The sequence below is a fragment of the Peromyscus eremicus genome, chromosome 8a, assembly GCF_949786415.1.
Source record: "Peromyscus eremicus chromosome 8a, PerEre_H2_v1, whole genome shotgun sequence".
In the NCBI taxonomy this organism is placed as follows: Eukaryota; Metazoa; Chordata; class Mammalia; order Rodentia; family Cricetidae; genus Peromyscus; species Peromyscus eremicus.
The window spans coordinates 58,869,124-58,895,119 of record NC_081423.1 but is presented as its reverse complement, the minus strand read 5'-3'; the positions used below and the strand labels follow the sequence as shown (position 1 = coordinate 58,895,119).

General features: G+C 54.1%; 1 protein-coding gene across 1 annotated transcript; it reads left to right on the top strand.

The window, feature by feature from the left end:
- Positions 1 to 509: 509 nt before the first annotated feature.
- Positions 510 to 25,996, top strand: Doc2b (double C2 domain beta). The gene is made up of 9 exons (XM_059269533.1): positions 510 to 885; positions 9,333 to 9,412; positions 13,888 to 13,962; positions 15,273 to 15,382; positions 15,472 to 15,598; positions 18,985 to 19,142; positions 24,240 to 24,321; positions 25,252 to 25,348; positions 25,827 to 25,996. Exons 1-9 carry the CDS (start codon positions 510 to 512, stop codon positions 25,961 to 25,963), a joined length of 1,242 nt encoding a protein of 413 aa, XP_059125516.1. The 3' UTR covers positions 25,964 to 25,996.

Genomic DNA, 25,996 nt, shown 5'->3' with positions numbered 1-25,996 from the left:
ACACACCTGCGCCACGTCCTGCAAGAGTGAAGGCAGCCCCTCATGGGCTGGCACACAGGAGAATGAGTGGCAGGCGGGTCCTGGCTTGCGATGTGCAAGTGAGGGAAGGCTCCGAGTGGCCCTGCGCGTCTCCCGCGTGTGTGTGTGTGTGTGTGTGTGTGTGCGCGCGCGCGCGCGCGCGCCGTGTGAGCGCGAGTGAGTGGTTGCTCTCCTGACTCGCTCGCTCCCTCGCTCTCCCCGCGCCCGCCAGCCCGCCCGCCCGCGCGCGCAGCCCGCACACTCACCGCTTGGTTGCTGCCGGGTGACGCGGGCTGGGCCCGCCCCCTGCTGCCGGCCCCACACTCACTCGCACCAGCCGCCGCCAAGCAAGCAGCAACCGCGTCAGGGCCGTCCGGGGGCCACGCCGGCGATGCCCGCAGCCCCCGCCGCGCCCCGTGGGACCCGCTGAGTTGTCCCCGGGCCGGGGTCACACCGGGCCGGGCCGGGCCGCGCGCGGCGGCGTTGCCTGCATGACCCTCCGGCGGCGCGGGGAGAAGGCGACCATCAGCATCCAGGAGCATATGGCCATCGACGTGTGCCCCGGGCCCATCCGGCCCATCAAACAGATCTCCGACTACTTCCCCCGCTTCCCGCGGGGCCTGCCCCCCACCGCCGCGCCCCGCGCCCCCGCGCCCCCGGACGCCCCCGCGCGCTCGCCTGCAGCCAGCGCCGGCCCCCGCAGCCCCTCCGACGGCGGCCGCGGCGACGACGACGAGGATGTGGACCAGCTCTTCGGAGCCTACGGTGCCAGCCCGAGCCCCGGCCCCGGCCCCAGCCCCGCGAGGCCGCCCGCCAAGCCCCCCGAGGAGGAGCCGGACGCCGACGGCTATGAGTCGGACGACTGCAGTAAGTTTCCCAGTCGCCCGCCGCTCGCCCCCTCCCCGCGCCCGGGGCCCCGTAGGGCATGCGCCGCTGCCGCCCGGCACACCCGCACGCGAGAGCTGGGAAGTTTGGGGGCGTCCTCTGGGAGCACCCCGTTTCCGGGCCTCCGCTCCCCTGAGTGCGCCCCGCACCCCTTCTCGGCCCGCGCGCCAGGAGCTCCAGCGCGGGCGGCGGCTTTTGTTCCCGGGAAGGGCGGAGCTGCGCCCCGGGAAGACACCAGTTGCTGCGGGCCGCGCGGTGGCTCCCGGCCCCAGAGCCCTCTGCGGGCCGCCCGGAGAGGTTACCGGGCGAGCTGGGGACCCTGTGGCGGCTGGGGCGGGCCCAGCGGCCCGCACCGCGCCGCGGCTTTGCTGGTGCGCGCGGGCCGAGGAGCAGGACCGCGGGGCTGCTTGTCCTTTGGAAAAACCTTGGCGGTTCCTCCTCCCGCGTCCCCGGACCCCACCGCCGCGCTGGCCCTGGCCGCAGACCTTCGCCCACCTGTTACGCCGGCTTCCCCGGGGCAGGAGGGTCCCCAGCCGCGCCCCTTCCTCCAGGACTCAACCCCAGGGAGACAGCGGACAGCGGGGTCTCCCGAGCCAGGCCAGGAGCACTCCTGGCGTGTTGTGTGGTCCCTGAGGGTACCTGGCCCGGCCCACCAGGGACCATCCCGGCGGAAGCCATGGAGGGAAGAGGTTGCAGCGGGAGTCCAATGGGTTTACTGGGGCGTGGGGATGAGGGTCGCTTCATGGAAGGGCCCCAGCCCAGCAGTGACTCCAAACTGGTTCACTTAGACCCAAAGAGCCAGCCTCAAAACCTAGTCATGGGCGGTATGGGATGTGGGGAGTGCGGGTCCCACACCAGCTTCCCAAGGCAAAAGCAGCCCCTCCTCTGTACAACATTGGAGGTTTGTGCCTGGCCTGGGTGTTTCCCGGGGCCTCCGGGCTAAGGCCTGGCTTTTCCCCAGCATAACATGTGCCTCTCAAAGCTGAGGATAGGAGTTCACAGTGCCACCCTGGGAACAGATTCATTTCACTTCAGAGCCCATCAGCAGAGGTGGATCAAGCCCCAGCTGGGAACAATGCCTTTTGTGTGTATTCTAGGCCTGGACCCTCTCACCGAGGCCCTCCTCCCAAGCATAGTGGCTGGGGAGCAGGCCTCACCCTCTGCTGTCCTGCAGACTGCGGGAAAACTGGGTGGGCAGAATTTATTAAAGTCCGCAGAGCTGTGCCCTGGATTTACTTACTCCTTTGTGCCCAGTTCCTGGCACTCTGTGCCAGGATCCAGGCTGACTGGCCTCTGGGGAGGTTCTAACTAGGACCGCAGTCAGCACCCTGGGGGATCCAGAGACATCCTGGGAAGGAAGGATAGGACACGCTTCCCATTTCCAGCCTGCTGCCTGCAGCCAGGGGAGTGAGCAGGTGGATGAAGCTTGTGTCTGAGCTGCAGGCCACACTCCAGGTGCCATAGAGGCCCTGGGGATGACATATGGCCAAGAGGAGAGAAACCTAGTCATTTTGGTTATCCTGAAACCCACCAGAAAAGAATAAAACAGACCAGAAGCCCCATCTCCTGCCAGTCAGCTCCACAGTGTTTTCCCAGTTCTGTTTCAGCAGCAGGGAGTGGTGCAAAGAGAACCATACTGAGTCTCTGGGCTCAGCCACAGGTGTCCTAGCTGGGGACAGGCTCACGCGAGCTGGGTCCCAGATACAGCTTTCTCAGCTGAAACCGGGGGCTGGCCACACCCAGATCGCTGTGACACTGTGACTCCCTAACAAAGTGTGGAGAAGAGGTCTGGAGGTTACAGGGCTGGGGAAGTGGGTCTGAGGCTGAACCAGGAGGTGGGCAGCGCATCCGGCTGAGAGCGTGAGAACCGTGGCTCTCATGGGTGAGGAAACACTGAGCCAGACCACTCTGTACCTGGTATCCAAGGCTGTGCACCCTCTGAGCTCTGACAACCAGATCCCTTGGAATAAGCCTAAGTGATTCAAGCCAGATGGTTCATTATGGCTTTAGCCAGGGTTATGCTATTTGCTGCTCTAATTATTGGATTATCTGTTCGGACAAGAAGAAATGAGGCCGGTTGCTCTGTTGTCCAAGCAAAGGATAAAAACAGCCTGTTGGCTTCTCCGTGTTCTCCGCTTTAAAAAGCCCTCCTTTGCCGGTCACCTCAAAGTGTGTGAGCATGGGCACATGAACACACACACACATACACACACACACACACACCACACCACACCACACCTTTCATTCCTTGCTGAGCTTAGAAGGCCAGTGAAGGAGTCGCAGCATCACCCTAGGCCTCTGCTCCCGATGGTCCCAAGCTCCTTGCTCCCTGTCTGCAGAGGGAACCCGGACCCCAAAGCTGAAATGATAAGAGGGCTTTGGGCTGCAAGTACCGTGAAATCAGTTCAGAGTAGCTTAGCCCAGCAGGGCAGCCAAGGTCCTGCTGCAGATACCAGGGTACACTGGAGCAGCCCTCCAGCATCCCTGGTGACGAGGCTTCTGTCCGACCTGCCACTCAGCCAGCTCTTTCCCTCTTGAGCTGAAAATCGGGACAGATTTCCTCTCCTCAAGGGCATGTGGGTGAGGAACATCAGATGTAAAACACAGTCACTCTCCATCAGCTGAGCAGGACCCTCATGACCCAAGGTGGCTGCTGTGGGTCCAGGCATCGCATATAACAATAAGGTCCTAGATTTGATTTTAAAAAAAAATTTTTTTTTTCTACTCTCATGTCTAGGATCCAGAAAAATCTCTCCAAGAAGTTCCCAGGAGACCTGTCCTTTTGTCTCATTGGCTAGAATTGTATCACGTGTCTGTATTCCCAAATGACTCACTCAGCTAGGTCAGGTGCACACAGAGGTCTGGAGCAAGGGTGAAGTGGGGAACCATTGTTGGGTCTGCCTGGAAGGTTCTCCTGGGCATGGGCAGATTCCAGTTACTGATCTATGTGGCTTCTTCCTTCACCCAGAACTTCTGTGGGCCTCAGTCACGTTCTGCCCAGACCTCCGTCTTATTCTTTCCCATTCAACAGGGCAAGGCCAACTGTGTGTCAGGCACCATTACCGGGGCCCCGGAGAGCCAAGCATGGGCTGGACCACACACATGGTCTTTAGGCTGCTTACAGAAACCCAGCAAGAGGACCAGCAGGGAGGGAGGATGGGGAGGCAAACATCCGCAGAGGCCTCGGCTCTGAAGCTGGGCAGAAGGGGAAAGAAGGCTAGCAGAGTGAAAGGGGGTGTGTGTGTGGGGGGGGGGGGGGGAAGGAACCAACGTGTCAGAAACACAGACAAGGAAGAGTGATGAGGTCAAAGTTAGTGCATAGGAAGGCTTGAATGCCAAACCAGGGAGGTCAGATCGTGTCTTGGATGCCATGAATTGTTGAATTGCTTGAAATGAGGGGATAAAGGAGGTAGCTGAAGTCTGGGCTCTGTCTGCGGGCTCTGTGAGTGACGCTGTATCTGTCACTTACTCCTCGGCACCCTCCCCCACAGTGCCCGCCTAGTGCAGCGCCTCAGCTTCCTCACCTGTGACCTGCTTTCAAATCAGGCTGGATGACTTTCTATGAGTTCCTGCCGATTAAAACAAGCATATTTATTGTATTTTTAATAGATGTGTTTGTGTGATGTGAAGGGGTGCACGTGTGTACAGCACACAGGTAGAGGTCAGAGGACGACTTTGTGGATCCCGGGGATTGAACTCGGATCGTCAGCCTTGCAAAGCCAGGACTTTTACCCACTGAGCGAGCCATCTCGTCACCTGTTTTAGAGGCTGACACTTTTCTTCCAAATACAAGACAAAAAGGACCGATTTCTGATTCCCAGGGGTGAATGGGCCAAGTGAGTTCAAGTGCAGACCAAGGTCATGCACGGCCAGCTGCCTGTCTGCACAGGCCCTTCTGGGGACCACTCAGCCTTGGAGGAAGCAACAGGGGCCTGAGCTTGATTCTCTCTGAATTAGCCCCATTAAAGCGCTATAATTATCAGCAAGCCGGTGACAACTCTCAGAGGCCCATTAGTGACCAACCTTCATTATTTTTCCAAAGATGTAAACTTTCATCAAGGCACGTGATCTGAGTGGCTCTGAGGGCAGGGCCCTCAGGATCCTGGGGCTCACAGAAAGGCACTCTCTCTTGTCCTTCAAGCCCTACTATGGCCTCCACTGCCACTCCACTCAGGCCCTTCAGATTAGCAGTGAGTCCCTATCCCTGCCCCTGCCCCTGCCCCATTGCTGAGGCAAGAACCCAGGGCCCTGTTCATGTGAGATAAGGGCTCTACTGCTGAGCCATTTTTTTTCCCCCTAGCTGCATCTTCGGGACTTCAGTTACACAAAATGGTGAAGAAAAGCTTTCAGGAAGCCACTAGGCTTTTAAGATAGAATCCATCGCCAGCTTTGCTGGGCCACCCTCACTGGGCCACCTCCCCTCTCTGAGCCTCATTTCTACAAGTGAAAAGGGCCAATTTGGGGCCATGTGTTCCCTAAGACAGCTCCTCCACACATGCAGTTTCTCAAATGGTGACCGAGCTTCCAATGACAAGGTAGAATTTCTTCACGGACTTCAGTGGTGCTAGCTATTCATCAGTCCTTTCCTGACCGCACACTAGGCACACTGCTCTTTTTTTGGTGGTGGTAACAGGTGTTAGTGTCCCAAGAGGCCCGTTCCCTGACTTGTCTTCTGGGTTTGGGACACAGGCAGACATCACGGAGTGTGTGCTGTAACATGTGGCATCACACTAAATCCTTCCTGCTGGGAAGTGACTGGACAGCAAAGCCATTTGAGCAGCTCCACCATGAGCACTGACCATCTGCTGCTTGCCGGCCCCCTAGGTGCCTGAGGCAGCGTCCTCGGGGTGAGGTCATCAGGGAGCAGGTAGCCCGAACTGGACAGCATGACAACTAACTGTCATGGGAAGCCACCAGCTCTGCAGAATGATATTGCAAAAGCCCAGCTGGGCGGCTGCAGTAAAGGCAGTGGTGCTTTGTAGCATCCTTACCCTCAGCATACTCACCTGCAGCATCCTCACCCTCAGCATCTTCTCCTGCAGCATCTTCATCCACAGTATCCTCATCTGCAGCATCCTCACCCTCAAGATACTCACCAGCAACTTCCTCGCCCTCAACATCTTCACTCCCAACATCTTGTCCACGGCATCCTTACCCTCGGCATCCTCAGTTATGGGATCCTTATCTGTAGCATTCTCACCTCCAACATCTTCACTTGCCCACCTGTTGGAAGGGAGAGGGGATGCTGCAGTGTGGTCTTCACTAAGGCATGCATGCATGCATTTTCCACTAGGGAAAGATACTTGCAGCTCACTCCCAACCTAGAAACTCTTAGTCTGAATTCTAACTATTATTATGAAAGAAAGATCTGTTTGTGTTACCAGAGGCAGGAGTAAAGGGAGGAGGCAGGAAAGTGAGGTACCACCTAGGAGCCCCAGTGGAGCAATCACCTCACACCCCTCTATGTGGCTGTGACTGTGACCTACAGCAGAATCATTGTAGTCATAGCAATGACTCTGCTTATGCAGAGGAGCGTAAGTGATCGCTTTTATATCGTGTTCCCAAAGACAGGGAGAAGGTGATCCAGTTTAGGGCAGACCCTTCCAGAAAGTCCTTAGAGGGGCAAACTCAGAGCTCTAGAAGCATCATCAGAGCACCATCAGAGTATGGCTGCTGTTCCTGTAACCACCCGACAAACCCCATGCACCACGGGGTAGTTATAGTTGTCTCCAGGTTACGGATGAGGACACTGTCTGCAGTCACACAGCAAGGATATGCAGAGCGAGGATTCGAACCTGTAGAGGGCAACAGCAGGTGTCATCCTCCACACTCACAACTGCACTGTAGAAAGCGACAAGAACATCACCTTGTTGGGATGTAGGGAACCCGACACGCTTCCACATGTCTCTCAGAACAAAGGCAACAGCCCCTGATGTACCCCCACGTCCCTCCAGACACAAAGGCTATCATGATGTGGCCTGCCTTTGTTACTAAAGGCAGACACAGTCCAGATGCGTGTTCACTTAGAATCCATCTAAGATCCAGTGCAGATCTTAGAACCTTGATGAGGACAGAGGCCCAGCCCAGCCCGCCCTTCATCCCAGCATCACTTCAGCCATCAACCCCCATCTGCCAGATGCCTATGGTTATGATGTCCCCTCCAAGTCCCTCCTACTATTATCTGTTGGTTCCTACTATCTCGGGTAAGGCATCGCTTCCTCCAAGAAGCCTCCCCTGTTCACACTGGGGCCCAGAGTCCCTTTTGAAGCTCTCCCAGCTCTTGGCTCACCAGACAATATTGTGACCTGTCCAGCAGTTGGGAGCAAATCGGGCATTTGGAGATATCTAAGCATGTGTATCTTGCTGTCTGGGGACTTCAAAGGTTTCCCTCACTCAGACTCTTGCCCTCTTGCTGGGAACCCTCCGGACATGGCAGGCCACAGCTGTAACAAGTGACTGTTCCTAAGGTGGCAGCTGAACCCAATTATTGCTGCATCCTCTGCTTGGCCCTTGGGACTTACCGATGCCCTTGAGAGACTTGGGGGCAACCGCATGAGGACCCAGCTGCCTTGTCGCTGCCCACTGAGGATCTCCCGGGGCCAGGAAGACCAGGGAGCTATAGTGTCACTTGTCACCTGGGGCTCAGTCAACAGCCAGCCGCTCAGGCTGGTCAGGCCCTGCAGCCTCTCGGAGTTGTCCTCTGCCTTCTCACACCACTGTGTGTCATCGCTCGTGTGGGGGGACCCAAGCCGTCTGCTTCACCATAGTACCGCCGGGGGACAGGACAGACCACACAAAGTGGGGTTCGAGAGCCCCTTTCTGAGCCACCTGCCTGATTGTGATCAGGTTACCATTCGTGGGCCTTAGGGGATCCACCCAGAATCCCTGAGCCTCCTCATCTGACAGTGGCAGGATGGAGTCCCTCCAAGGGTGGAGTGTTTCGTGGGGAGAGCTAGATAAAGAGGTTGGCATATTGTAGCTGCTCCATTGTCCCAGCACCGGCCATTGAGCTGGATACAATAACATTCCTTATTGGTTAACTTTTCTTGCTGGGCCCAGGACCTCTACTACTACTACTAAGCCCAAAAGTTAGTGAATGGCACACCTTTAGACCTTCACCTGTTACCTGGAAAGAACAGTTATGCTGTTAACACGTGCAGACGTCTACTGTCTCTGGTAGAACTTGAAGTGTTTGTTTCATTTGCAGTGCTGTGGATGAGCTGAAGGCCCAGCACAGGCTAGGCCAGTGATCTGCCCCAGAGCCATACTCCTGCCTGCCTGCGTCTTTGCTTTATTCCTGAGGCTTGTAGGTTGGCCTAGTGATGGTCAATTTTGAACCTGTGCCTCCACCCTAAGTCCACCGCCAGCAGTCCTCAGCTCTGTGGATTTGTCCACTTCCTTAATCTCCATACGGAAGTCATCTGTGTAATTTAAAATGGCTTTAGTGCCATCCCTGTGTGGTTCTGCTAAGCCATGCTGTAACCGGATTTTGCTTGCTTTAACTAATTCCAACCATTTAGAAGCAAAAATGATTTTGCCTTTTAGTTTGTGCAGCAGCCTAAAGACAGAAGCTGGAGACAGCTGGTGTTCGTGGGGGCAGAGACTGTCACCTGTGCATCATGTGAGCATGCCAGGAAGCCAGCTCCTCCAGAGTCATGTTCACATCGTCTTTTTTTTTTAATTAGTTATTTGCTTATATTTCTTTTATTTGTATGGTTATTGTGTCTGCATGCATGTCTGTGCACCACTGTAATGCCTGGTGCCCACAGAAGCTGGAAAAGAGAGTCAGATCCCCTGGAACTGGAATTACAGATAGTTGCAAGCCACTATGTGGGTGCTGGGAATAGAACCTAGGACCTCTGGAAGTGCAGCCAGTGCTCTTAACCTTTGAGCTATCTCTCTAGCCCCCAACATGCACATTTTCTGAGGACTATGATGGACCTATTTGCCTTATGGTTCTTCATCCAAATAAACTTTATTCATTTATTTATATGCTTATTTTTGAGCTAGGATCTCACTTTGTAGCTCTGGCTAACCTGGAACTCACTTTGTAGACCAAGTTGGCCTCCAACTCAAAGGGATCTACCTTCCTCTGCCTCCCCAGTGCTGGGACTAAAAGCAGACACCACCAAATGAGTCTTTTAATCTTGAAAACAATGTGACTGTTGGGCCCGCGAGATGATTCGGCTGCCAGCTCTGGTGACCCGAGTTAAAGCTCCATCCCCCACATGGTGGAAGAAGAAAACTGACTCCTGCAAGTTTTCCTCTGGCCTCCACGTGCACATCCTGGTGCACGTGTGTGTACACACATGTGCACATACAAATAAACACACGGAAAGTAATCATAATGCGGCTATTGAAGCCACCCAGGGGAGGGTGTTGCTCCTCCCATCCAGCTGGTGTGTGACCCGCATCTCCTCCTCCCGCAGCCGCCCTGGGAACGCTGGACTTCAGTCTGCTCTATGACCAGGAGAACAACGCGCTGCACTGTACCATCAGCAAGGCCAAGGTAGGCCCTGCACCAGCCGCGGCTCGGCCTCAGGACGGGGGCGGGGTCCTGCCTGTCCCTTCTGTCCAGGCTTCCTGGTGTCCCTGCTCTGTGGGGTGCAGCTGCCCACTTCCCAGACTGGCCCTGCCCAGTAAAGCATCTGGGGAAAAGAGTTTCAGAAGGAGACAAGAGTGGGGAGTGGGGAAGGCAGGCAGCTTTTAGAGCCTGGGAGGGGTCACTGAAGAAGGAGGAAGGTGGGGGGCCTGTCTTGCAGAGTGTGTGTGTGGGAAGGGAGAGTTGATTGGATGCTACTGTCTCTGGATTTCCCCACTCCCAAGTTCCATACCCTAGGCTCCCCAAGCCCCTAAGCAGCTCCTGTGCTGAAAGCCGCAGGTGCCATGGAAGCAAGCTAGGCCCCAGGCAGGGTGGTAGCCACTGGGCCTGAGCGTCAGAGGCCCTGTGAGCCTTGCTGAGGGGAGTCGTGGACATCTGCAGACCCAGTGTAGCCTGGTCAGGTCTTACCCCTGTGGTCCTCTGTGGATCTGTCCTTGAACCCGTGTCTGTTCCATGTTCTCAACCACATTCTTCCATTTACACTGCTCCCTCTGGGAGGAAGGTGCCAAAATTGATGTTTTCCCGAAAGGTAAGGGCCCAGGTGGCCAGTAGAGACCCTAGTAGAGCTGTGGAAGAGCCTGAGCCAGCCCAGCACACATGGAGTAGCTTTCAAATGCTGCCAGGACTAGACCTCACCCAGCATCCCTGCCCTGTAGCATCTCTCTGTGCTTCTTCCTGGCCCACCCTACCACTGAGGGGCTGCCCTTGGCTCTGTGCCTGTCTAGAAGGACAACCCACACCATACCGCTATCCAGCCTGGGTCACTCCTGTGGAAGGCCATGGGCAAGCGTGAGAACTGTCTCCATGGGGCTTGGGGCCCAGGTTGGGTATTTGAAGGCCCAGTCACTCCCCTCTGTGTCTCTGCCCACTCCACTGGCACCTTTAGGCTGTGATAGCCTAGGGAACAGAGCTGAGCTCCTGGTGAGCCCAGCCTGGAAAGGTGGAGGCAGGCTGCAGGGCCAGACAGAGCCCCTCCTCCCCCCTCCTCCTGGCTTAGCAGAGCTTGTCCATGCTTGGGGATCAGCTGTCAGACCACTCTAGTAGAGCCCAGCTTTTCCTCCCCATCTCAGAATCCGGGGTTCCTGCTGCCTTCTCCCTGCTCCAGGGGTGTGTGTATGTGTGCGCATGTCTGTGTCTGTGTGTATCTCTGTGCCTGTGTGCGCAGATTACATGGGTGTTGGTGTGCACAGAGGTAAGGACCAGAGGCCTCTGAACCATAGTGGCCCTGTTCTTCTCTGTAAATGTCTACAAAAAAGGGGACAGGCCTAGGAAATACTGGGACCCCAAAGGGGATCCATAGAGTGCCAGCTGAAGCAGGGCCCACACTCAGTCTTTCGGGGAGTCTGAGGAACAAGGATTCCCAGGCTGCACTCACTCTCACTAGGTGTCTTAGTTTTCTGTTGCTGGGATAAAACACTGACCAAAAGCAGCCTGGGAAGGGTTTATTTCATCTTCCTGCTTTTAGTTTATCATCCAGCAAAGTTGGGCAGGTACCTGGAGGTAGGAGCAAAGGCCATGGAGGAGTGCTGCTTACTGACTTGCTCAGCCTGCCTTCTTTTTTTTTTTTTTTTTTGGTTTTTTCCAGACAAGGTTTCTCGGTGTTGTTTTGGTGCCTGTTCTGGATCTCGCTCTGTAGACCAGGCTGGCCTCGAACTCAGAGATCCACCTGGCTCTGCCTCCTGAGTGCTGGGATTAAAGGTGTGCGCCACCACCACCTGGTCTCAGCCTGCTTTCTTATACATGCCCAGGACCACCAGCCCAGGGGTGGCACCACCCATAGTGAGCTGGGCCCTCCCACATCAATCATCAACCAAGAAAATGCAGCACAGTCTTCCCACAGACCCATCCAGTGGGGACATTTTCTCAGTGAAGGTGTTTTCTTCTCAATGACTCCAGCTTGCCTCAGGTGGACATACAACTAACCGGGGCACTTGGTCACCCTCACCCCCAGGTGAGGATGTGTCTGAGTTGGTTATCTGTAAACAGGACTCACCACGCTCCCTGTGTGGCTACTGAACCATGTAGAAGTAGAGCACTGGAAACCTGGCGTTTTGTCTAACTCCGTCTTGCAGGGTAGTGCCCAGTGGATGTATCTATCCACAGGTGGACCTCGGGCACTCACCTCCGAGCAGTGCCCAGCAAAACCCCAGAGAGCCACAGTGCTGGAAGACCAGTGTTACTCCCTCCATACCCTGGTTTTTCCAAGGCAGGGTTTCTCTGTGTAGCTTTGGCTGCCGTGGAACTCACAGAGATCCACCTGCCTCTGCCTCCCGAGTGCAGGGATTCAAAGCGTGCACCACCACCGCCCCGGCACAGTGTTACTTCATTGTGATAAAATATCGCACATGTGAAACTTAGCAGCAGAGGGCCGAGATGGCTGTGTTGCATCTCACCACTGTCCCTCCCAGAGCCTTCTCAGCTTGCCAAACTGAAATTCCTTGCCCACAAAACAGCTGCCTGTCACCCCTTGCCTCTCCTTGTGCGGCCCAAGCTGCCCTCCCCACGGTCTCCAGGGTACAGTCATGTAGGTACAGTCATGCAGCTTCTGTCCCTGTGTACCAGGCCAACTCACCAACTGGTGTTTGTCCTCCTCCTTCAGGCTGAGCACTGGGAGCCCCAGCTTTGACTGTCCAGAAGGTTCCAGTCCCGAACGCTTAGCAAACAGCAAGCTCTGGGCAGTGCAGGAATGACAGAAACTTGGTTTGAGGAGAGTCTACCTTCCTTCCTGTCCCCTCAGTGCTGGAAGTACTGTCCCACACAGCACCTCCCCTGTCCCTCTCTGAGACAGTGACATCTGCTTTGGTCTCGTGGAAACACAATAAGCGGGTGGGATCTGCTGGAGACAATCGCCTTCCAACCTCTGGCCAGTGTGTGGCCCTCTGCTGTGTCCAGGGACCTGCCAGGTAGAAGGGTGTGGCAGTAACAAGGGACCACATCACAGGCTGGGGATCCGAAGGACAGAGCAGGCATCATTGACATCCTAGCATGGCCGCTGCCCCCTGCCCTAGCCAGTCCTTATGGGTGCCCAGGCCTCAGAAGTGGGACCTGCAGTATGTCTGGTTAATCTCCTGGCTCAAAGATCTACAAAAGAAAAGAGGAAGATTGAAAACATTGTAAACGTGACAAACGGGTGTGCAGGAATTAGAGAGATAAAACAGGAGCCTTCAGCTACCCCCACCAGATCCCCCAGGACCCCTGCTCATTACTCCCTGGGGGTGAGGAGCTACGGGGGAAAGCTAGCTGGTGTGAACAATGGTCACCTTTAGCAAGGCACACACACTGCCTCCAGGTCAGGCCCCAGTAGCTATGGGCCTGGCTAAAACCCCCACCCTTCCCCCAGCTGCTTCTCTGATATCTTCTGAGGGGGTGAGCAGGGGAGGGAAGTCCCACCCCTTAGCCCTGCATCTGCATCCCTCCTTGCTCTGTTCCCCTCAGACTGTGGGAATGAGTAACTCTTCACCTATGATAAAGCTGAGACTGCCCTGTGCCTGGTCCACTAACTTGGAAGTGCATGGGCTGTGCTCTGGCTCCCGAACCTGGGCCTGGGGCCACAGCGGAAGAGAAGCTATGGGTGGGTGCCATGCCTGGGCCTGGGGCCACAGCGGAAGAGAAGGCATGGGTGGGTGCCATGCCTGGGCCTGGGGCCACAGCGGAAGAGAAGCCATGGGTGGGTGCCATGCCTGGAAGCTCCTCCAGGCCCAATGAGCTAGACCTGGGAGAAAGGTCTGGGGCACCTGGCCCAGGAGCTGAGCCATCCCTCCTTCACCCATCTGGGATGTGGGCCATGCACCTCTCTGCTGCCTCCCTCGCCCCTGTGGGCCTTCACTGAAAGGAGAAAACACCATCCCCAGAAGGTTAGCTGAGGCCCTTGTGGTCCCTCTCCTGAGCTGTACATTCCTGGGCTGGCGGCTGAAATCAGAGTTAGCAAGGGGTGCCATCTTGTGGAAGGACCCTCCATGGCAGGCAGCCTGTGACTTCCAGGGATACCAACTAGCAAACGCAGAGAAATGGCTGGCAGTCTCTGCTGGCCTCCCAGACTTGGAACAAACTGCCTTCCCAGCTGCCACAAGGAATGTGAGGATGAGTACAGAGCCAAATCATGGAGACTCAGGGTCAGAGAAGGAGGTCCCAACAAGGAGTAGTGTCCGGAAAGTGTGCAGAGAGACCAGCCTCCCCAAGTTTAGCGTGGGCTGTGTCTTCTGGGTTCAGTTGTCAAGAAGGTAGAGAGTGAAATGAGTCGGGGCCAAAGTATGGGGGAGGGAAGCTTACCCCACACTGTTTGGCCCTTGAGAACCTCCCATCCTCAGGGAGATTGGAGATGTCAGGGAGGAGGCCCTTTGTGTCCTTGTTATCAACTCTCATCCTCTCTGGTCTCTGCTCAGGGCCTGAAGCCGATGGACCACAATGGACTGGCTGATCCCTACGTCAAACTACACCTGCTGCCTGGAGCCAGCAAGGTGAGGGCTTCTGCCCCAGACATGGCACTGGCTTGGCGCTCATGGCCTCCCTGAGACCTCATGAGTCTGTTACCTATCTGCTCTTTGGGCCCCGAGAATGTCCAGGTTACATTTCATGTGAAGCCATTTTAGCCTGAGGTTCACATTATATAGAAAAAATAAAAAGGACTCAATGGGGTCAAGTGTGACGGCACATGCCTTTAATTGCAGCACTTAGGAGGCAGAGGCAGTCAGATCCCTATGAGTTAAAGGTCAGACTGCTCTACATACATAGTGAAATCCAGGCCAGCCAGGGATGCATAGCACCTGCCGAAAAAGGAAATACTGTTAAACAGGTTTCTTGGTGGCAGGACCTGTCAGAGCCTTCAGTGTGTTGATTCTGTGGCTTCATAAAGGGGACTGAGTGGGTAGCATTAGCCTGGTTTATTTGACCACAGAACCGCTGTTCCTGCTCCCCTGCTGGGTGGCCCAGCAAGCGGATGAAAACAGAGAGGCTGTAGTCCACCCACAAGGCTTTCACTAGGAAAGCATGGATCCCAGGCAGAACGAACAGCCTGTGTAAAGGGAGGGATGGGGACATCAGGTGGTCCAGGAACGTGGTCCAGTTGTTGTTGGGAGTGGACATGGCCAGTCTTGATAGGGAACTCTTTTGTAATGGTGTGTGGGGGGGTGGGGAGCATCTTTGGTTAAGCTAATGCCTATTAAGCTGGACACTTCAACTTCCTAATGGGAATGAGGCAACATGGCAGCTTCCTACCCCATGCAGAACCACCCCGTAGTCATCACCTCTACCCTGCTGTTGTCACTGGGGTCTAGGGGTGGGATGCTCCTCACGTTAGCTTTCTGTAGCTACCTCAACCAGTTCCCATGGCTTAGCTGTTTAAACACACCATCGCCTTCCTGTTCCACGGGTCATCAGCCAGACAGGCTGCACTGACTAGACCAGAAGTCAAGATGCCAACATGGCTGGCATGTCCATGCTGGGGACAGTCATTCCCTTTTCTTTCCAACTTCCCCAGTGGCAGCCCCTGCCCCGGGACTGAAGTCAGCGGAGTTCCCGCTGTGCTGGTCCTGCTCTCTTGGCTGTCTTTTGCTGTCAAAGACCTCTGTGACCACAGCGGCCACTCACATGCCTCCAATAAGCTTGCTGTTTTTAAGTTAGCAAATTAACAGTGTCAGTTTCACCTCCTGCCTCAGTCTCCTCCACTGGGTCAGATAACGGCTCCGTGGGTGGAGGGAGCAAGCTGGCCAGCTTTTTGGCCACACTCATTCAGGACCAATAAGATCACACACTCTCTCTCTTTTTCCAGGCAAATAAGCTCAGAACGAAAACTCTGAGGAACACTCTGAACCCCACATGGAACGAGACCCTCACTTATTACGGGATCACGGATGAGGACATGATCCGAAAGACCCTGAGGTGGGTGAGGGCCCCCGTGCCTACACCCCACCCGGGGACACCCTACCACTTATGAATTCCCACTGACTGTGGAAGCCACTCGCCCCCAGGATCTCCGTGTGTGATGAGGACAAATTCCGCCACAATGAGTTCATCGGCGAAACTCGAGTGCCCCTGAAGAAGCTGAAACCCAACCACACCAAGACGTTCAGCATCTGCCTGGAGAAACAGCTGCCGGTGAGTGGAGGAAGGCTCCGGACCCCAGCCAGACGGGAGTTTACTGGGCGTCTACCATGTGCCGATGCTATCTATGTTCTAGGCACCGTTGCAGGGACAGAGAAGGGACTCGCTGCCTGTTGATGGGACAGGAGCAAGGCTAATTGGTGGAGCAGAGAGCACAGTGGACAGAGCAAGCCTAGGAGAGGACGCCACAGAAGTGGCGGGATCAGTTCACTTTCCATCGAGGTTTCTAAGCTAAGGTACAAGCGGAGGGTTAAATCTAAGATCTTGTGTGGGTAAGCAAGCACTCTTCTACTGAGCTACATCCGCGGCCCCTTTAAAATTTTACTTTTGCAGATTTTAAATTTTTCATGTGTTGTGCGTGTGTGTATGTGTGTGCAGGGAATAGATGTGGGAATGTGTAAACCTGTCGTCAACACGGAGTATCTTCCTCAATTGCTCCCCACCTCATTTTTTGAGACAGGGTCTCCCACTAACTGGTCTGGCTAGCCAGTGAGCTAGGATTCTGTCTCCACCCAATAATAGGGTTGCAGATTTGGGCCACTCTGCCCAGTTTTCCATTGACGCCGGGGATCCAGATTTACACAGCTGGCACTTGACTGGCTGAACTCTCTCCCCACCCCCTTGTAACTGTCCTATAAAACAGAGTCTTGCTAAGTTCCCCAGACTGGCCTTGAACTTGCTCAGTCACCCAGATTGGCAGTGAACTCTTGATTCTCCTGTCTCAGCTTTCTCAATAGCTAAGAATACAGGTCTCTGTCACAAGGCAGGGCATGGCGATACCTTAACAGGTTCCCTGCCTGCTGGGGTCGGGCTGACCAGAGCAAAGGGAGGAGGGAGGGGAGGGCTGGAGCCCAGTACCAGGTAGAATGAGTAGGGGCACGCTGGGGACAAAGGCGGTTCCAGGTCTGGGGCCTGGGTGCACAGCGGGAGGAGGAAGCCATTCACTAGGGGCAATGCAGTTGGAACATGTTTGGCCGGAAGTGCCGTGAGATGCCCAGAGGAGACAGCACATAATTCTTTCTTAGACATTGTAATTGTTCGGTGTGATGTCAGGGCAAATCTGACCCCGGTTGCCTTCAGCAGCTGAGCCCTCTCAGAGTCTTGGTGTCTGTTTCTCTCTCTTGCCTACTTTCTCTCCTCACCACTCCCTCATCTTGCTTATGGAGGCTGAGGAGCAGAGAGTCTAGGGGAGCCCCAGTGCTCAGGGCCAAGACAAGCTAAGCCCTCCACTGCCCAATGCTCAGGACATGACTGTCTCCCCAAACCCTGAGCCAAGGGAACAGCAGTGAGGAGGTAGTCCAGCATTTAACCCCTGTACATCAGGCTTGGCAGGGTCTGGAGCCTGGGACATGGCCACTCAGCAAGCTAGGCCCAAGCCCAGCCCTAGGAATCCACCCCATAGCTGAGACACTGCCTATGTGCATAACCTTCTCAAATTGTATTCTCATATCGCATTCTCTCCACTCAAGTGCAGATGGGTAGAACCTTTGCTGGTGTGGTATGAGTCACTTGCCAAGGGTGGCCCAAATTTTCCAAATGGCCTGCATCCCTCAAGAAGGTACTACCAGCTCCTGTGATGCTTTGTTGTCCATGAGTTCTGACCTCGGATTTCACAAGACTCCGTGGGGCGTGGTGGTGCAGGCCTTTAGTCCCAGCACTCGGGAGGCAGAGGCAAATGGATCTGAGTTCGAGGCCAGCCTGGTCTACTGAATGAGTTCCAGGACAGCCAGGGCTACACAGAGAAACCTTGTCTTGAAAAAACAAACAAAACAAAAACAACAAACCCAAGACTCTGTGCACATGAATGCATGAGTAAGTAGGAAGTGTATGTACACATGTGCACACTGTGTGTAAGTGTGTGCATGTGTGTGGATCTGGATGCATGTGTGTTGTGAGTGTTCCTGAGGCATACTCTGGCCATTGCTAAGCCTCCCTTGAATTTGCCGTGTTGCTCATTGGCCGGCTTGGAGATACATAGTGACCACAGGGGTGACATTTGGGATAACCACTCTGATTGTAAGGACGTATTTTGGTGGTTTTAGGTTTTATACTCTATATTACTTGTTCTAAGTAAATACCTGGTTTGGTGGCCGGGCGGTGGTGGCGCACGCCTTTAATCCCAGCACTCGGGAGGCAGAGACAGGCGGATCTCTGTGAGTTCGAGGCCAACCTGGGCTACCAAGTTAGTTCCAGGAGAGGCGCAAAGCTACACAGAGAAACCCTGTCTCGAAAAAAAAAAAAAAAAAAAAAACCTGGTTCGGTGGTGGTCACATGAAATAGTCTAAAGTATGGTAATGTCATCTGCCTTTGGAAATATCTCTGCTCGTATACGCTACACACAGAGCCCAGAATCACACCCCTGTACTGTTGGTCATGACTGAGCATTGGGTTCAGAAGGATGCCAGGGCTGTATTTGAATTCAGGGCGAGTGCTGGGATCAATTAGCCATGTCTTCTCTGGGCATGAAAGTTGGAGAAAGGCCTGTGGGTCACAGGCCTCCATCCCTTCCTCATCTCACAGGACTCTCATCTCCAGGAAGGTTTGGAATTGGCCACTTGGGACTCAGGTCAGTCCCAAGCAGAGCACAGCGGCAGGCAAAGGCTGAGCCTATAAAAGAAGAGCCTGGCAGGTCCTGAGGAGGGACCCTCAGGGGACATGGGCTTCCACTTGTGCATGTCTGGATGACTTAGGGGAGCATGGGAAATGGAGAAGACTCCCGCTGTCAGGACATGGAGGGATGGGATGTGGAGGCCTCGAGCTAAAGTCTCAGCCTGAAGTGGGTCCTGGTCCTGGGCGTCTTCCCACCGGACTTCCAGCTGCCTTGGGGCTCAGAAAGTAGCAAAGCTCTGTCATTTAGGCTGTTGGGGGGCACACCTTGCAGAATTCCTGGGAGTAGTTGAAACGGAGCAAAGACGTGGAGGAGAGCTTCACTAGTTCAGAGGTGACATCCACAGAGAGGCTTGGGTGTGAAGAAGGCTGAGCAGTCCGGGGCAGGCTTCCTACCCAGGTCGTAAATGCATCAGGCCCTGCAGACAGGCCATCTCTGTCCCTGCCACTCACTTCTCCTGCTGTAGGCAAAAACAGCTTCCGGAGAGATGGAAGTGGAGGGGCCAGGCTGTGCTCCAGTCTCCCCTTCCTCCCCCGCTTCCTTCCTTCCTTTCCAAGCTGGGGATGGACCCAAGGACCTCACTTGTGCTAGGCAAGTGCTGCACCACTGAGCCGCACCCCCAGGCCCCCGGGTTCCATAGATCTTTGTATGTCCTGGCCTGGCTGAGCATCGGCGAGTAGACATCTGGGGAGTGAGGTTATGGACAGCCTTACTGCTCAGCCAGGAAGGTAGAAGCAGACCAGGACAACAGAATGGCCACCCTCTCCTACAGGTGGACAAGGCAGAGGACAAGTCCCTGGAGGAGCGAGGCCGCATCCTCATCTCACTCAAGTATAGCTCCCAGAAGCAGGGCCTGCTGGTGGGCATCGTGCGCTGTGCACATCTGGCCGCCATGGATGCTAACGGCTACTCAGATCCCTACGTGAAAACGTGAGTGTGTGCCCGGGCTCCCCTGCTCTCCTGAGTGGCTGGAGCTGGAGCCCAGCATGACAAGCACTAAGAGGGTTGCCTCAGAGCAGTGGGGCTTTGTTCGCCAGGGTGTTTTCTTCTGGGTTCCTTTTGTGACTCTGGAGTTAAGTGCCAGCCATCCCATTTCACAGATGGAGAAACTGAAGCCTGCAGCAGGGGCACCCACCAGGAGAGAGAACAGTCCTCTCTTTTCAGTGATGGGAGGACACGGTCACATGTATTCCAGGCTGCCCCTGAGTGTACTGTGTAGCCAAGGATGACCTTGAACTGGATGGAGATCATGCTGCCCCTACCCCCTGACCACTGCAATTGAAGGTGTGAACCACCACACAGGAACATGCAGTGCTGGAGATCAAACCTGGGGCCTAGGGATGCAAGGTCACTAGTGAGCCAGGCTCACAAGCAAGTTGGGGGAGGAGGCAGGGCCAGTGCCAGGAGCCAGGAGACTAGGGGGGCCGGCAAGAGACCTTTGCCAAGTCTTCCTGTGTGTGCCCAGCCCTGTGTCTACCCTCCCTACCACTGACAGTAGCACTAAGGACAGACACTGGCTAGAGTTTGTACAGTGGCCTGGGTCCCACAAGAGTGGACCTGGCTGGGTCAGGCTGCACTCAGAGATCCAGGGGGCAGTAGAAGCAGGTGACCTTTTGGAGACGAAGGCGACAGATGCCACCGAACCCACCCTCGGTGGCTGGAGCTCTTCACAAATGATGTGAGTTGTCACTGAGTTCACAGCGATACTCTCCGGAGAGGAGCCTTCGGGAAGAACTCAGCTCAACTCACAACTCCCTGTAACGTAGTTCCAGGGGCTCTGATGCCACCTTCTGGTCTCAGAGGGCACCAGGTGTATACATGGTGTGCATACATACATGTAGGTGCCCACAGATATACATAAAATAAAAACCCAATTTTAAAAATCTAAAAAAAAAAAAAAAAGCCTTCTTCTGAGCATGTGCAGACTTTTTCCTTGTCATTATTCCCTAAGCAACAGAGTACCGGCCATGTATGCAGCATTTCCGTGGCTTAGGTTATCGATATGTGACCTAGAAACCACTTAGACGTCTACAGCGGGCTGTGGCAGGTTCTGTGGGCTGTGGCAGGTTCTGTGCAGCTCATTTAATGTAAGAACTTGGGCATGTACAGATGTGCCCTGGAGTGCATCTTCCACAGACACTGAGGGCCACTGCACTTCTTGAACCATGCAGGGCAATCCTGAGTGGAGACAGGGAGGCATGGAGCAGCAGGATTGGGAGGTCAGCGGGGTGTGTCACCCCCCCCCACCTGTCACACTACATTTCTCTTGAGACAGAAATGAAATGCAGAGCCAATATGGCATGAACATTTTAAACCGTGTTCGGTGCCAATCTGCTGGGTGGACTCCTACTCCAGGTCATGTAGAGGGTGACGCAGAACCTAGGGTCTTCCTTGGTACTGACTTGCACAGACAAACTGACTGAAGCCCTAACAGGATGCTTTCACAGCTCGAGGCTCCTCCCTGCCACTGAGACCATGTCCACACTTGTTACCTGTCTCTGAGTAATGATGAGGAAAGGCTGGAGAGGTTAGTACAGGTGAAGTTTCTTCCTTTTTCTTTGAGGGATGGAGAGTAGGGATTGAGGCAGGGTCTCACTATGTACCCCAGGCAGGCCATGAACTTGTAATCTTCTTGCCTCAGTCTTCCAAAAACTGGAATTCCAAGGGTGCACCACCAAATCCAACCCTCCAGTGGTTGGATCTGAGGGTCTAGGGCCAGCAGATACAGAAAGTCAGCTGACTTGCTCTTACCCCAGGAGTTCCTTAGCTCCTGGCATCCTCTGGCCTGTTGTCTTTCCGAGTAGCATCTCTTATTGTTGTTTGTTTTTGCTCTTTTGGGGTACTGGCCACCCAGCTCCCAAATAAATCACACAGGGAGGCTTATTCCTAATTATAAATGCCCGGCCTTAGCTTGGCTTGTTTCTTGCCAACTTTTCTTAACTTAAATTATCCCATCTACCTTTATGTCTCTGAACTTTTCCCATTCCCTTACTTCTGTAAATCTTACTCTTACCCTGTGCAGCTGGGCGGCTGGCTCCTGGAGTCCTCCTCCTGCTCTCACGTCCTCCTCCTTTTTCTCACTTCTCCATCTCTCTTCTTGCTCTTCCCAGACTTCTCCCTCTATTTATTCTCTCTGCCTGCCAACCCCACCTGTTTCTCTCTTCTGCCTCGCTATTGGCCATTCAATTCTTTATTAGACCATCAGGTGTTTTAAGACAGGCAAAGCAACACAGCTTCACAGAGTTAAACAAATGCAGCATAAACAAAAGTTACACATCTTAAGATAATATTCCACAACAGTCACCTTCCCCAGATTTCACAGCAAACATCAGATGGATGCTGCCTTGGGCCAGGCTTCATCTGCAATGAATAGTTTGTCCAAGGTTCACCCACACAGTACATGTATTGGAGACTCCATCTTTGATATGGCTCTCAGCATGTATGTAAAACATGAGTTTGCCGGGCGGTGGTGGCGCACGCCTTTAATCCCAGCACTCGGGAGGCAGAGCCAGGCGGATCTCTGTGAGTTCGAGGCCAGCCTGGGCTACCAAGTGAGTTCCAGGAGAGGCACAAAGCTACACAGAGAAACCCTGTCTCGAAAAACCAAAAAAAAAAAAAAAAAAAACCATGAGTTCATTGTTAATCAGTTTGCCAGTTGAAGGACATGTAGGTTGTTTAAATTTTGCATGATTGTATGTAAAGCAGCCATTGACATATAATTCGGGCAAGGCTGTGCACATGTGAAATCTCAGCACTTGGGAGGCGGAGGCAGAGGGTAGGGAGTTTAAGGCCAGCCTGGGCTACACACTGAGTTCCAGGGAAGCCAGGCTGTATAGCAAACTATGTCACAAATACAAAACAAATCCCGAAGTGTTTGTGTCGACATACATTTTCATTTCTCTTCCTTACCACTAATCTTTGTTAACATGTACTTTCTTCTTTTTCTTCTTCTTCTTCTTCTTCTTCTTCTTCTTCTTCTTCTTCTTCTTCTTCTTTTTCCGGCTTTTTCGAGACAGGGTTTCTTTGTGTAGTTTTGGTGCCTGTCCTGGATCTTGCCCTGTAGACCAGGCTGGCCTCGAACCCACAGAGATCCTGGCTCTGCCTCCCAAGTGCTGGGATCAAAGGCGTGCGCCACCACCGCCTGACTAACATGTACTTTCTAATATGTGTTTCAACAAACCAGTATTGTATATGTAACAGAACCTCAACTTGAAGCTGGGTGTGGTGGTCACATCTGTAATACTAGCACTTAGGAAGTGGAGGCAGGAGGATCAGGAGTTCAGAGTCATCCTAACCATCCTGAGAGACTAAAAAAAAAAATGTTCATGGATGTGGAAGTCAGAGGACAACTTGTAGGAGTCCTTTTTCTCATTCCACTATATGTGCTCCAGGCAGAGGGATCGGGGAGTATCCACACTCACATGGGTGGGCTTGGGCAGCAAGTGCAAAGCTCCCAACTGTAGGCAGACTTTTCTGTCCCACCAGCCAGCTCTCAAATAACCACACAGAGACTTATCATTAATTATAAATGCTAGGCCGATAGCTTAGGCTTGTTTCTAGCCAGCTCTTATAACCTAAATTAACTCATTTCTATTAATTTACTTGTTGCCATGTGGCTCATGGCTTGTTACCTCATCTTGTACATGTCCTACTTTCTCTGCATCTGACTGGTGACTCTGTCCTTCTTCATCCCAGAGAGCTCTCTCCCTGTCTGCAAGTCCCACCTAACCTCTTCCTGCCTAGTTATTGGCTATTTAGCTCTTTATTAAACCAATGAGAGCAACACATCTTCACCGTGTACAAAAAGATGGTTCCACAACACCCAGCAGCCTGCTAGGCTGCCAGTAAGGATTTTTAAACAACAGCACTCAGCTTTTCCAAGGCCAAAGTTTGGCAAAAACCAGGCAAGAAGCTTGACTCTTGTTGGTAGGCCTTTGGACATGTTAAACCTCGAGGAAACTAGTCATTCACTGTGTTGAGGTCCCCAGTGGACTGAGTAGAACACACTTAGCAGAAACAAGGCATTTGTCACACCATTGTCTGTGCAGGGACAGGGTGGGAGACCCTACGAAAGAGAGTTCAGAGGCCTCCTGCATTCCCAGCCTGTGAATGACCTCCCTGTCATGGAGAAAGGAGATTGAGCCTGGCTTCCAAGCACCACTCTTGCCAGCCATGTGACCTTGGGCAAGTCACTCCACCTCTCTGGGCCTATGGGTGGATTAAAGCCTATGGAGGGGCCAGGCAGTGATGGTGCATGCCTTTGATCCCAGCACTTGGGAGGTAGAGGCAGGTGGATCTCTGAGTTCAAGGCCAGCCTGGTCTACAGAGTGAGTTCCAGGATAGCCACAGGTACACCGAGAAACCCTGTCTTGGGAAAAAAAAAATCTGAGGAGGGAAGGGCACGAGTTTCACCATCCCTCTGGAGGAATCATCCCCGATAACGGCCAAAAGAGAACCTTCCTCAAGGCTCCAACAAAGGAATGATGCTTATCCAGCTCAAAGGATATGCTGAAAAACGGAATTTTACAGTTAAAAAGAATGGAGTTTATGGTGTGTGAATTCTTAATAAATCTGGTGTTGGGGGGGTGTTTAAGCTCTTAGCTCTTGGGGCTGGAGCTAAGAATAGCTTGTAGAGCATTTGCCTTATGTGCAGGAGATCTTGGGTTCAGTGTCAAGCACTGCAGTGTCCCCCACCTCACCCCCTACTTAAAAAATAAAAACGACAATTCCTGAACAAGGGATAAACCCTGCTTTACAAACCTGGCTTTCCTGTGGGGGGTGCGAGCTTTGTAAAGATCAGATTTCCAGAGAAAAGAAAGATACATCCTCTTCTGGGGACTCAGGTGTGCTTGGGTAACCATGTAGCCACCTCAGTGTTGCCCACAGGTGGGCAGGCTGGGGACTCAAGCATTAGGACAAAGGTAGTCAGGGATGCATGTCCAGGGCAGAGCCCCATAGCACTCTGCTAGCACCATCCACAGTCCACAGCGCTCCCCAGCCTCTGACTGTCCCCAGTTATCTTTCCAGATACCTGAAGCCAGATGTAGACAAGAAATCCAAGCATAAGACCGCAGTGAAAAAGAAAACACTAAACCCGGAGTTCAATGAGGTATGGCCAGGCTGGGGGGCGGCGGCTGGGCTTCACAAGGGGCTGTGGGGCTCCCCTGGGCTGGGTGGGAGTCTGGAGGGACCTGGTTTTCAAAGGGGCACTGTAGGAACTAGAAAGTGATGAGAGGGTGGGGAGCAGCTGCCAGAAGCGCCCTTGGTCATGGTGGGTAAGGCTCCACCGGATTGCTCGGCAATGGGGACGCACATGGGACTAAGGAACCTTCTAGAAGGTCTTGTTGATGGAGGTAGGGTTGAAAAGAAGGAATGTTGAGTGGCTCCTGGGTTCCCTTCTAGATGACAGGGTTGGGAAGGGAGGTATGAAGACAATGGGGAGACACTCTAGGTGGGATGTGAGGATTCAAGACACCCCAGCAGACGTGGCCGGACAGCTGTGAATACAGTCAACACAAAACCACAAACTTACTAACATACTGTGGAACTTTTTTGCAGTTTCTGTTTGGAACTCAATTGCACAGTTCTCAAACTTGAACTTGGTAGATGAGAAGGTCATGGCACAATGCCGAAAGGCCAGACAGGACAAGTGGGTGCCCAGGCCCTCAGAACAGAGGGTGGCACACAGGCCTGGGGCTCTTCACTGAGCAAGTTGGGAGAAACACCAGAGCACCTCAGGCCTGACTCAGGCCAGGATTCACAGGCAGAAGCAAGGCCAGCCCTAGAGGACAAGGGGAAGGATGACAGAGACTCTTCACTGGACAGTTAATTGCAGCCAGGGGGTCTCACAGCATCTGGGGGCAGCTTCTGGGACAGAAGGGCAGGGGGGTGGAGGGTGGGGCCTGCTTGGTCTCTCATCAGGCAGAAGCCGGCAGCCTGGCTAGAGGCATCACACACTGACCCACTTCCATCCCTCAGCACATCACAGACCCCTCTCAGCCACGTGGCCTTGGCTCTAACACCCTCTTCTGACCAGCAGGAGTTCTGTTATGAGATCAAGCATGGAGACCTGGCCAAGAAGACCCTGGAGGTCACTGTCTGGGATTATGACATTGGCAAATCCAATGATTTCATCGGTAAGGAGTACAAGGGAAACGCTGTTTAGCCGTGTGCCTGTCCTGGGCAGATATGGGTCCAAGAACCACTTACCCCTAGTGAATGGGACCTCGGATACTCCCCGGACTGTACTCATGACAAGAGACGGGCCCAGAGAGGGAAGGGGCCCTGGGAAGGGCTCACAGCAGTTTGTGGGGGACCTAGAGTGATGACGGTCAGCACCTGAGGCTGGACTCAGAGCCCGAGTTTCTGGTGGGTGTTTCTGGTGCACACTAGGCCACTGTAGCCCTTCCTCCCCTTTTCCGTCCCTAATGTGTCCTGGCACCCTGCCCCACACTGCTCTGGTCCCTGGCAGAGGAAGAATATGACATCAAGCACCAGGTCAGGTGGGCAGGGTGTGGCCGGAAGCCAGATGCTGTCCACCCACAGCTGGGCCAGAGGGAGGGCCCAGACACTGAGTCACTGCATCCCCGGCTGCCCCTCTGGCCTCTTCCACAGGTGGCGTGGTTCTGGGCATCAATGCCAAGGGCGAGCGCCTGAAGCACTGGTTTGACTGCCTGAAGAACAAGGACAAGAGGATTGAGCGCTGGCACACGCTCACCAACGAGCTCCCAGGAGCTGTGCTCAGCGACTGACTGTCCCATTTGCTGCCACCCACCCATGCCACC